The sequence below is a fragment of the Perognathus longimembris genome, chromosome 3 (genome assembly GCF_023159225.1).
Source record: "Perognathus longimembris pacificus isolate PPM17 chromosome 3, ASM2315922v1, whole genome shotgun sequence".
NCBI classification, from domain to species: domain Eukaryota; kingdom Metazoa; phylum Chordata; class Mammalia; order Rodentia; family Heteromyidae; genus Perognathus; species Perognathus longimembris.
The window spans coordinates 75,771,739-75,783,993 of record NC_063163.1 but is presented as its reverse complement, the minus strand read 5'-3'; the positions used below and the strand labels follow the sequence as shown (position 1 = coordinate 75,783,993).

The 12,255-nt window shown below is 60.9% G+C and overlaps 2 protein-coding genes and 1 non-coding gene across 3 annotated transcripts; all 3 read right to left on the bottom strand.

Annotated features, from left to right (window-relative positions):
• Positions 1–7,130, bottom strand: Slc5a5 (solute carrier family 5 member 5). The gene is made up of 15 exons (XM_048340692.1): positions 6,774–7,130; positions 6,379–6,444; positions 5,885–5,936; positions 5,686–5,753; positions 4,836–4,990; positions 4,099–4,239; positions 3,884–4,013; positions 3,413–3,501; positions 3,087–3,199; positions 2,952–3,022; positions 2,729–2,815; positions 2,140–2,330; positions 1,714–1,838; positions 1,153–1,268; positions 1–180 (listed from the first exon to the last, which is right to left on the bottom strand). Exons 1-15 carry the CDS (start codon positions 7,128–7,130, stop codon positions 1–3), a joined length of 1,941 nt encoding a protein of 646 aa, XP_048196649.1.
• Positions 7,131–9,483: 2,353 nt separating this feature from the next.
• On the bottom strand, positions 9,484–11,516 carry Rpl18a (ribosomal protein L18a). Its single transcript, XM_048342557.1, has 5 exons — positions 11,430–11,516; positions 10,342–10,521; positions 10,098–10,227; positions 9,724–9,833; positions 9,484–9,608 (listed from the first exon to the last, which is right to left on the bottom strand). Exons 1-5 carry the CDS (start codon positions 11,445–11,447, stop codon positions 9,516–9,518), a joined length of 531 nt encoding a protein of 176 aa, XP_048198514.1. The 5' UTR covers positions 11,448–11,516; the 3' UTR covers positions 9,484–9,515.
• On the bottom strand, positions 9,896–10,026 carry LOC125349776. Its single transcript, XR_007210588.1, has one exon. It is a non-coding gene; the product is annotated as a small nucleolar RNA SNORA68 (small nucleolar RNA).
• Positions 11,517–12,255: the final 739 nt, after the last annotated feature.

Genomic DNA, 12,255 nt, shown 5'->3' with positions numbered 1-12,255 from the left:
TCAGAGGTTGCTTTCTTGCTCGCGGGCCGGGTCTGGGTCTGGGTCCCCGTGTGGCTGAGCCCGGGTCAAAAGGGGAACGGCCCCCGGGGTGCAGGGCGCGGCCCCCGCCTGGCCCCGGCACAGCGGGCGCTGCTCCTCCTCGGGGGGCTTCTTGGCTCCCGCTGATATTTCTTCTGGACTCTGCGGGGTAGGGGCGAAAGGAGACCTAGTCAGGGACACCGGGACCCCCAGAGCGTGCGGGGCTCTGTGCTGAGCGGGGCGTGGAGGCCGTGCGTGGAGGCGCCTTGGGGGGCACAGTACCTTCCCTCTTTTCCACACCCCTGTCGCCCTCAGCCCCAACCCCGAAGGCTGCTTAGATGCCAGTCATGGCGGTATCCCTCCTCTCCCCACCCCTGCCTGCTCCTTTCCAGGACGGTAGAACTCTCCAGGCTGTCCGTGCCCAAGACTCCCGCCTGCCATCCCAGCTACTGGGGAGGCTGAGAGGTGAGGACCGTCCATGAGACTGTGATCTCCATTGAACCAGCAAAAAAGCCAGAAGTGAAGGTGTGGCTCAAATGGTAGAGTTCCAGCCTTGAGCATAAAAAGCTCAGGGACAGCGCCCAGGCTCTCAGGTCAAGCCCCAGGACTGGCATAAACCAAAAACTCTCCAGGCAACGTCTTTGCCTGCCTAGCTCTCTTGTACCACGTCGGATCCTAACTAACACCTGTCCTGCGGAGAATCAACCTGTTGTGTTGTGTTGTGTTTTTTTTTTTTTTCCTCTCATATTCAAGGCTTTCTCTTATGAGGGCTCGGACCCCTCCCCCCAACCTCTCCAAACTGCTCTTCCCAGACTCAAGGAATTCACTCAGCAATCCCAAAGCTCTGGCCTAAGTCCATCTGCCCTCAGTCAGGTTTCTTATGTAAGCATTATCTCTAAGTTGGGCGTCTGGAATGTCGAGATTCTATCTTAGGAAGTGACTTTAGATACACATCCCAAGGGCCCGTCGGCTTCCTGTGTTGTTGACCGGAAGACATGTTGAGAATCGGCCCCAACATCTGTCCAGCCACACGGAAGGAATTTGACATCTCTCCAGGGGCCTGTTGCCCCGAAGTTGGAGACTACTGGCTTCCATCCCCGTTAGGGCCACATCCCAGAGACACCTGGGACCGACCTTCGTTAGGTTGTCATTCAGGATGGCTGTTTCCTCCTTAGGGGCCACCGCTGCCACCTGCTGAGAGAGATCCCACCAGAGCAGCCCGGAGCCCAGGGCATTGCGTTTGGTCGGGCCTCGGGGATGGGAGAGAAGAGGGGACTTCAGTGCCAGGGTTGGGATGAGCTGGCTCTCCTTCCTGCCTCCAGATGCACCCCTGGACATTCCCGACAAGCTTCTGCCCCTTTCTGAACCTCAGTTTCCTCATCTGTGGCTGAAAGTGGGAGCTAGAAGCTTTGAAACAATGTCGGATCCCTTCCCCATGCAACCTCGCCAGTCCTGTCTGCTCCTGCCCCAGGGCCTTCCCGTCAGTTGTGCCTCCACAACCTAGCTCCTCTCTCAGGATGGCTCAGGCTGCTTGATTCTGCCATGGCAGCCAGCCCAGAGGGGTCTGGAGGTCCAGACTGCTGCTGTGGTCAGTCCTGGTTTCCTTCCACCTCTTCAGCACCTTGGACAGCACCCCGGGCCCACGGTGCTTGGGGGCTCCCTGACCTGCTGCAGGCCAGGAGGTGCCTGACTCACCAGTCAGGAAGCTGACCACTGCTCCACATAGCACGGTGGTCAGCGTGCCCAGTGCACCATAGTACAGATAGGAGATGGCGTAGAAGCTGTCAGCTAAGGCGGGTCGACTGGGGTTCACTGCGGAGCTGGAGGTGGGACAGGTGTGAGGGAGTGCCTCCTTCACGCTGGTCTCCCTCTTCCTATCACAGTCCCCCATATCCAAGGACTGAGGTGGGGTAGACTCATTTCCTCCTCTGATACACATCTGGTCACTGTGTACTACCCACCGTGTACCACCCATCATGTGCCATGCCCCATGTTCCACAGAGAAGCCTTAGGAGAAAATGTGTGATCTTCATAACCAACCCTGGCCCCACTCTTCAGACCACGCCCCGACCACCCGGTTCCCACTGGCCACCCACCACAACTTCCCCCCAGTCTGCTCACCTGGGGACTCTGCCCAAGCTGTTGGCAGCCAGAAGAGAGTCCAGGTCAGAAACGTTGGCCGAAGGAACGAGGCAGCCAGTGGTGGAGAACGGCAGGACGCCCATGCTCTCGGCGCTTGGTGGGTACAGCGTGGCACCTACGGCCACCCACAGCGAGAGAGCCAAGCCCGAGCCCAGCCCTGCCAGGACGCCCTGGGGGCGGAGCCAGTGTGAGGGCGTGACTGGCAGAAGTCCCTGCCCCTTATATTACCGGGCTGGCCTTGTAACCACGCCCCTGCCTGCCAAGCCCTTTCCACAGGGTCCTGTGAATCATGCTCACAGAATGCGCCGCCTCCTACCATGCCCCCACCTGGTACCACGTCCCTTCTGGAGCCCCGCCCCTGCAACATCACGCCCGCCCCTGCCAGACCCTTTCCACAGAGTGCCCTGCCCCAGACCACGCCCTCCACAAACCCACGCCCCCTCTGGTCACTCCCTCTGCCCGGCCCATTTCCACACCGGCCCCCACCATGCCTCCACCCTAGCTGCCCCGCCCTGCGCTCGCCCCACCCCGTGCTCGACTGGCCCTGTCCCTCGCCCCTGCTCCTCACTGGCACGTTGCAGGCCGGCAATCCCATGCCCAGGATGAAGGCTCCCAGCAGGGGTCCGCTGATGACGCCCATAACGGTGAAGGAGCCCTGCGGAGCCAGTGCCTTAGTTTCCTTGCTTCCCGGCTGCTCTGGCAGTGGGGACCCCTGCCCCTCCTCTCTTCCCCACCCTCTGGGGTCCAGACTGTGTGCCCCACACCGGTAAGCGGGGGCCCCCTGGACTCACCTGGAGGACACCGCCACCCAGCAGTGAGGACAGGGCGGCCACCGTGAGACAGGCCAAGCCGTAGATGAGAGCTGCAAGGAAGGGTGTGGTCAGCGGAGAAGGTCACCTCGCCCCATCCGGGATCCCCCAACTCACAGAGCCCCTTGGAGATGAGGACGAGCTTCCGGGGCGCCAGGCCGGGCATCCGGGTTTTGATGAGGTCTTCCACAGTGACGGCTGCCATGGCATTGATGCTGGTGGACGCGGTGCTGCGGGCAAGGCCAGCAGGGCAGGCGGTGGGTCGCTGAGGACACCCTGCCCACAGGACCCACGCAGCCCAGAGGTGCAGGTGGAGGGGCCACACTGCCCAACTGGCACTCCGAGACCCCCAGGGATGGCAGGGACACCCACACACTGCCCAGCCCGCCCCAGGAAGTGTGCACAAGGGCTGTGCCCCGTGGCTTCCCAGCCGGGGTGCTCACCTGAGGGTGCCGCTGTAGGCACAGGCCAGGAAGAGCCCAGGGACCCCAGGGAGGTCTTTGAAGATGTCCAGCACCAGCAGAGGCATATACTGTGGGGAGCCAGAGTCACTCGAATAGCAGTAGCCCACCACTGCTTTGCCCAGCCTGGCCTGCACCCAGCACCCAGCACCCAGGACAAAGGGTGTCCTTGTAGCTCCAGCTGCCCCAGAACTGCCCTCGGGCTTCTCCAACCCATTTCCCAGTCTGTGAAGCTGGAGCTGAGATTGGCTGGCTTGGCCTTATCCCACCTTGAAGGGAATGGTGTGGAAAACAGTAGGCACTGGGGTGCTGGGGGCTGTTTATTGTAATCAACCTCTTTCCTCAGGCCTTTACACACTGCTCCTTCTAGAACCAGCTTTTTCTAGCCTGTTCCATGGAGATGGGAAAGAGGGAGAGGGTCCAGAGCCCGTCAGGATCCTGGAGGAGACTCACCTGGTCTGGGGCAGAAATGCGCCCTGTGAGGAGAGGGTCACATTCCTGGTAGAACACAAACATGATGATGCCACAACAGGCAGCGCTGAACACAATCAGGAACAGGCCCAGCTGGTTGATGAGGAGGGCCCTGGGAGAGGGGTGACCTCAGGTTAGGGACCAGACAGTGCACCCTGCCCCCGGCTCCCCCAAGTGGCCCCTGGCCCAGTACTCACAGCCTGGCCTTACTCTCTGTGCGGCACGCCACATAGCGCTGCACTTGGGCCTGGTTCACACCATACATGGACAGCCACACCAATGTTCCCCCTACCACAAAAGTCCAGAACGTGTAGCGGCTTCGAGGATCGGGGTTAAAGCTGGGGGGCGGGGGACAGGGCAAGTCAGACATGAGAGTTCACAGATACTTCACCCTCTTACCCACCTCCAGGTGGCCATTCTGGTCCTGTAGGCACTTGGGGACATTGGGACTGGGTTTCAAATTTCTTTTCTTTTTTGTACCAGTCCTGGCAATTGAATTCAGGATCAGGGTGTTGTCCCTGAACTTTTTCACTCAGGACTAGTGCTTCACCACTTGAGCCACAGCTCCATTTCTTGCTTTTTTGGTGGTTAATTGGAGATGAGTCTCATGGACTTCCTGCCCCCCCCCCCCCGAGCTTTCTTGGAATCACAATCCTCAGATCTCAGCCTCCTGAGTAGCTAGGATTACAGGCATGAGACACCAGCACCCAGAAAAACATTCATTTTTGCTCATCTATGTTGTTTGGAGTAATCAGAGATAGTACTTTCTTTTGCCCAGGTGGGAACTTCGAGATGGAGCTTGGACAGGCCTCAATCTTAGCCTGGGCTGGGTGTGGAGGGACAGAACTGGACAGGCCTGGGTCGGGATGGGGAGCTGTGGGGCTACAGGTTTGAGTCTGGGGGGAGCAGGAGGCCCTGGGGCTTCTCCACACACTCCATCATGTTGATCCGGGAGTGGTTGTGGGCGAGCTGGAGCACATGCCGGGGTCCACCCATGAGCAGAGCGCCGCGGGCCAGAACCACCCAGAACCCGCTCAGCATCACGACCACCTGGAACACGTCGGTCCACACCACAGCCTTCATGCCGCCCTGCGGGTCAGGATAGAGCAGGGTCTGGCCTGGCCCTGGCTCAGCTAGACCCAGCATGGCTTCAGTGGGAGGGAGCTGTCAACTATCTCCATTTCCCTATCTGCAAAATGGGTGATGGCAAAACCTCCTCACAATGTTGACCCGAAGATTTAATAAAACAATCCAGGGGATATTTTAGAGGAGCACACGTGGGGGCGTGGGGGCTGCGAGTCACCTTAGCCTCCTAGGGGAAGCCGCTGGTTTTACTTGAAGAAACTCTGCCATTGGGACCACGCCCCACCGCCAGGCCATTCTCGGATCCTGGCCCCGCCCTCAGCTCTGGAACAGCCAAATGGAGCACCCCAGCCCCTAGAACCTCTTTAATGCTTAGCCTAAATTCAGGGAGAAGGGAGGGAGACCTCTGGAGTCAGGGGGCTTTGCCAGCCCCGTGGGGGAAGATTTTAAAGCCTGGAGTTGATGGAGCCCAGACAGAAACAGAGTAGAGGACCGGGTGGATCCTGGGACTCCTGGATCCAGCCATGCCTAAAGATCGCCTCTACCTAGGTTCTCATCAAGACACTTCCTATCCTTTCTTCACAAAGAAGGGGGCGCAGAGGCCCAGCACGGGCAGGGCTTTCCTCGGGAAAAGTGGGCTACAGTAGGGAGCGAACTGGCCTAGCACATGGAGCCCGCCATGGGAATCGCCGGCCACTCACGACAGTCGTGTAGAAGGTGCAGATGAACCCGGTAGACAGGAGGGACGCCCAGATGTCCAGCCCAGTCACTGTGCAGAGACACCTACCCTGGTTAGGCCTCAAACTCGGTTCCCGCACCTGGGACTCTATTCGCCCTGCTCTGGTTTCCCTTAGCCTGGGCTTCCTCCCGACGCCCTCCCCTAGTCGCCCACAGCCAGACCTTGGTTCAGGATGAGCGCTGGTGCGTAGATCACGATGCCTGTGTAGAGTGTCTGCAGGGGCGGGGCCAGCAGGGCGAGGGCGTGTTGGAGGTGGGACCAGCAGGGCGATGGCGTGCCGGGGGCGGGGCCACCAGGGCGAGAGCGGGTCAGGGGCGGGGTCAACGGGGCAAAGGTGCATCGGGGGCGGGGTCACCAGGGCGAGGGCATGCCAGGGGCAGGGCCAGCAGGATGAAGGTGAGTCGGGGGCGGGGCCAGCAGGGCGAGGGCGTGCCAGGGGCGGGGCCATCACAACAGGGCGCCTCAGAGGCAGGCAATTAGGATGCGGGCGTCTAGGCGGGCGGAGGGCCGAATGGGACCGTTGTGTTGGGGCTGAGGGCCTGGTCTGGCAAGGGTGGGGCGGGGTCATGCAAATAAGATTTCTGGGTGGGCCGGCGCTGGCGGGCCCAGGCTGCCGCGGGCTCTGCCCGGTGAGGGTGGGGTGGAGGTCACTCACCGTGGCCGCCAGGTACTGCACCGTCCCGCAGAGCCTCACCGGGCGGCTGAAGCGCAGTTCCAGGTACTACAAGAAGTGGGGGAGATCTGGTGTTCACCACGGGTGACGGGGACTCTGCTGGTTCTCTTGGTTGCCAAGCACCCCGCACCCTCCAGAGGGCTCTCCGGGCCAAGTCATTGGCGCTTCCTTTCCTCCGCCTTGGGGCAAGACCCCGTCCGCCGGCCTTTGGGGGCCCCCAGAGACTGGGAGATGGAGGGGACGCGCTTGTTACTGGGGGTCCCCGCCCTGCCCCCGACCCCAGGGAGCTGACGCGGTGCCAGCGCTCTCTTCCTCCTTCCCTCGGCCCCTCCGGCCTCCCCAGCGGCAGTGCCCGAGGGCGCGCACGGGGCGCAGACCTGGTAGGTGCTGGTGAGGCCCAGGCGGTAGAAGACCGGCAGGAAGAGCGCGGCGGTGAGAGCCGAGCTGAGCAGCTGGCCCAGGCACATCCACAGGAACTTGAGTCCGAAGCGGGCGGCCTCGGCCGGCACACCGAGCACCTGCACGGCCGACATGAAGCTGGCGGCCAGCGACAACCCCACGGGCCCAGCCGCCAGGCGCCGGCCCCCAGTGAAGAAGTCGTCGGCGCTGCGCTGCCCGCCGCCCGCCAGCCCGACCCACAGCCCAATGCCCGTGGACACGAGCAGCATGAGCGCGAAGACGCCGTAGTCCCAGGCCCCGAAAGTGGCGCCCGCGCCCGCCTCGACGGCCCCCATGGCGCCCGGCGGGAGAGGCTCCCGGGCTCTGTGGGTCGGGTCCGTGGACGGGAGCGGACCCCTGGTCAGGGTCCCTGCTGGAGGACGGCTAAGCGGCGGCTCTGGCTTCCCGCGCGCGGCGGATTTATGGGCTCTGGGGTCAGCGTGGCTCCACCCCGTGGGAGGGGGCAGGACCCGTACCCTTTCCACCCTGGGGCTGCACCGGCGCGCAGGGGAGGGCGCTGGACGGCTGCGGGGCGGGGCGCCCCCACTCCCAACACCCCTCTCAGTGTTGGTCAGGGATTGCTCCAGGAGGGGAAACAGACTGGGAGCCGACGTGTCTCCTGCCTCAGCAGACCAGCCCGACATTCCCACCCCTGGATCCCTTCAGCCCTGGGGCTCACTGTGGGGTTCAGTGCGGAGGATCCACACGACAAAGGAAAACTGCGGGATGAGCTCCTTCCCCACCGGCATTGCGCCCTCACTCCTAGCTCCCAACCCACATGGCGGCCCCAACTCCTCACTGCCTGTTCCCGGCACCCAGTTCACACCCGCTAAGGGGGGACTTCTAGCTCAGATCTGGAGCCGTTTGCTTCCCAGGGGGATTCAGTTTCCCCATCCTGGAAAAGGGATGAAATCACCTGGGCGTACAAAAGAATGGACCGGCAGGCCGGGGCTGGCATGGGGTGTGTGAGCTTTTATTGTTGCTGGGCCTGATTCTCTACGAAGCACTTTATTGGGACCCAAGACTTGAGCACCCCTGCAAGTGCCCACCAGTGTGGCTTATCAAGCCTTCCTTGTTCTTTGGGAAACAGCACTAGGATCCCCAGAAGACAAAGGTATGTGCAGGGTGTGAACTGGAATCCAGGGTTGTGGTGGCATCTTGCCAAGTTGGCAGGCCTGTTGGTGCGGCCCAGCATGCCTGGCACTGGACTCTGCAGTCCTATTATCTCCTAGGTCATCCATGCCACGTGCAAGGTAGCCCTGCCATGACACTGTGGCCACCAGCCCACCTGTCTCCAGCAAGGGCAGGTACCCACCCCCCGGGCTGCCCAGGAATTCAAGGCGGTAGTCGGGTTCATAGCTATCTAGGAAGGCCATGACACAACTGAGCCACATAATACCTATTTCCTGCTCATGGTGTCCTAGCTGCCCCAGTGCATTCGGGCCTCCCTAAGGGGCGGAGTCTCCTATGGGCTGCAGGCCTCTGGGCTCTGCTGGGCAGCTGAGAGGCTGGGAGGAGATCATGCCAGGGCTGAGCTGAGTGGTATGGCACAACACTCAGGACCAGAAAGACCTAGGACTACCCGGTTCTGGTGGCTGCCTTGCTAAGCAGTACAACCCCCTCTCCCACCGGCACAGCCCCTAGCCAGCCTGAGGACCAGGGGCCCCACACAGGCTAACACAAATTTTTGCACAATGGAGGCCCAGGAGGGACTGGTGCCAGAAGAAAGCCACAGTGGTTTAAGAGGACAAGACTGGCAGAGGCTCACTGTGGGTGTGTGTGAAGGTCAGGCACTGCTGGAGGGCCCAAGGGCATTCCAGGGTTCTGGGGCTAGTTTTCTCCCCTCACCTTCTGTGCAAGCCCCAGGGATTCAGAGCTGCTGTTCCTTCCTCACTGGCTATCCGCCAGATAGCTATTTCCTGGCAGTGGCAGGACCCAAGGCCCACTTTTCCCCAGATGCTATCTATCAGGAAGCTTCACTGAGGAAGGCACATGTGGGCGAACACTAAGTTCCACCAGAAACCAAACTAGTCAAAGTGATCAAAGACCAGCTCCACAAGCTCTGAGGACTCTAGTGTCCACCAGGCCTGGACAGTGGGGAAATCCACAGAAAAGACAAGAAGGGGTCTTAGATACAAAAGAAAATTGTCTTGAGGACCTGAGCTTTGCCCAGGCCTAAAGTGCCCTGCTGGGGCAAGAAGGCTAGGCCGATGTCTGGGAATATGGCCTAGTGGCAAGAGTGCTTGACTCCTATACATGAAGCCCTGGGTTTGATTCCCCAGCACCACATATATAGAAAACCAGTAGTGGTGCTGTGGCTCAAGTGGCAGAGTGCTAGCCTTGAGCAAAAAGCCAGGGACAGTGCTCAGGCCCTGAGTCCAAAGCTCAGGACTGGCAAAAAAAAAAAAAAAAAAAAAAAAAAGGCTGGGCCACCTGTGGAGACAAGGTAGCAGTACTGGCAAGGCACCTAGGAGACGGATTGGGGCAGGATTAGCCTTGTGCCTGGAATTCCCAGGCCTGCTGGGGTTCCCTGGGAACCAGCCTTGCACTTGGGCCACCATGGGGATGGATTGCATGCCAGCAATCTGGATGGAGGCCACTTAGGGCCCCTTGTGAGCTGTGGGGGGTGGAAAAGCAAATGAGCAGAAGGCAGGCTCTGCGAGTTTATTGGACATCCCAGCCTAGAAGAAGGTGTTGGGTCTCTTGGTGGTGAAGCGAGGCTTGTGCTGGCGCCGCAGGACGCGGTGAGGCAGTGGGAACTTGATCTTGGAGTCCTGTAAGGAGGAGAGTGGGTGAGGGGCCTGGCGTCTCCTGTCCCTGGGGTCAGCCAGGTGTGACGGCCCCATTGGTGCTCCTGGGTCAGTCCCCCGCCCAACCCTGGGCACTCACATGGAACTGCTTAACGGCAGGCCGGCGACACTTGCTGGCTGCGATCTCCTCCACTTTCATGATCTGGATGGAGTGAGCACGGGCACGGTGCCGGGCGCCCATGTCTCGGTCTGTGGGGAGGATGGGTGTCAAGCCTGGCAAGTGTGGTTGTGCCCACCTAGCCATGGTCATGGGGTGTAGGACCTGAACATTCACTCCGAGGGGCACAACACAGCCCCCAAAGGCGACAAGGCCCACTTTCTGTGTGCACCTCTGTTTAAACCACAGCTACCACAAGCAGCAGTTCTTGGGTTCAGGTGCAAGGAGAATATACAATCCTGAAGGCCCTGCAGGTGGCCAACAGTGGGGGAAGGGAATGGACTTGGGAGACTCACAGCACTGGGTGACAGCTCCTGCGGTGGTTAGGTCTCGGTACTCCCGGTACATGTTGTGTGTGCCACTGCGGGAGTCATAGCGCAGCCAGATACCAAAGTTCTTCACGCGCAGTGGTGTCTTCTCAAATACCTGTGACCGCACGGGAGTGGGGAGGGGTGTGGAATGACGAACAGGGTGAGTTGAGATGGGAGGGGGGAGGCTGTCAGCCCTCAGCCACCTCCTAGCCAGCACATGTGTCCATACCTGTCCGCAATACACAATCTCCCCAGAGGACTTCTTCATTTTCTTGAGCTGTGACACGAAATACCAGAAGCGGGACTTGGCCACCACGTGGTTGGGGGCGAAGATGCGCATCCTGTACAGGGGTGGCATGTGGCATTTGGGGGTGGGCAGGCAGCGTCCCACCACCTTGTACTCTCGCAGCTGAAAGGAGAGACCCTGTGTCACCTGCTGGACCTGGTGCAGTCAGGGCCAGCATGCAGACTTCAAAGGGGCCTGGGCAAAATTTGCCCACTAGGGAGTAGGAAAAGTGGGTGGGCTCGCCACTCCTCCACTGAGCTAAATGAATCATTTTGCCCTTGGTGCTTTGTGAGTGGAAATGGGGTTCTTTGGCCGAGCACACCGCCCAATCCTGTGTCTGCTTCCATCCCGGCAGAGGCGCTGTATGCTTGGAAAGACCAAGGCTTGGGCTTCCCACACCCGAACCACGCTGGTGCCCAGATACTGCGCACGGGAGGACGCCCAGCTGACCCAGGAATGGCTGGGGCGGGAATGGGACGTCGCAGGCAAGGGCGCTGTTCCGGGGCCTTCAGCCCAGCCGGCTGGAAAGAGATCCGAGAACCCACCTGCACGAAGGGCCGATGGCACCCCGCTATTCCCTCTAGGGAGTGTGCGGGGCACCGTTCCAGCGGGACAACTAAGGCTGGAGATCCGCACGCGAGCCGGGTTCCAGGCAGATCTGAGACTCCAACCTTCTGAAAGCCGGGGTCGTAGGCCCGGCCGCCCCGCGCCCGTCCATCGCCCGTCGCGGAGGCCTAACTCTCCGGCATGTGTCGGCCCTGCATCCTGGCTCCCCACCTCCTTCTCCCAGGAAGGGAAAAGGAAAGGGAATCCTTGTCCCTACCCAAGCCTACTCAGGGAAAGTGAGGCTCGGCACCCGGCCGGGTCCTGCCGCTCCACGCGGCGGCCGCCATGTTGGCCACGCCAAAGCGGCTCTCGAGCGAAGGACGCGGACGGAGCTCGCGCCGCCGATCCACCCCACAAAGACCCCAGAGACCCGTCACGATCCGCGCCGAACCCCGCCGTCAACAACCCCGCCGCGCTCAGCTCACCGTGCCCGAGGCCTTCATGGCGTCCTCTCCGCGCTCGCCGCCACCCACAAAAGGAAGTTGCTTGCTCCGCGCAGCCGCTCACCACCAGCTCAGTGGCGGAAGTCCCGCCCTCCGCCTCCCTCTCGCCCATTGGCTTTCCAGGTCAACACTCAAACAAGACCTCATCTTCATTGGTTCCTGGTCCGTTCTCCCTCACAGCCCTGCCTCCTTTCGCAGAGAAACTACATCTCCCAGGGGGCAATAAGGGCAGCCTCCCTAGTTCCGCCTTGGCGGCGGCTGGGCGCCGACGAAAGAGACACTTCGGGAGTTGTAGTCCTTCCGCTAATGACCTGCCGATTCCTGGGAGCCTCCCAAGGATGTTTAAGGCACAACACCAGACTTTGAGTGGCAGGAGCAATCACATTCGTTTTTATTTTGCTTTCCTCTTGCCAGTCTCTCATGATGAAGCTGCTGGCTCTGGGAGGTGCGTTACGGGGGCCTCGAGCCGCCCACCTAAGGCCCTCGTCTGCAAGTACACATGAGAATGTTTCTTAAAAATGTTCGCCGTGACACCGACGGGAACTCCGCCTTCTGATGCTGGGCTCCACCGGCGATTGGAGGCAGCCAGAGCCAAACCAATCGGCCAGCTTCCGGTCCTTTGGTTGCCTGGGGGCGGGGCCAGGGATGGGAGACACGCCGCCCGAGTCTTGCGCGCTAGGATACAGTAATGATAAAATAATAGTAAGCTGGGGAGCCGGGTTGTCGGCGGCTCACGCCTGTCATCCTAGCTACTCAGGAGGCTGAGAGCTGACGATCACAGTTCGAAGCCAACCCGGGGCAGAAAAGT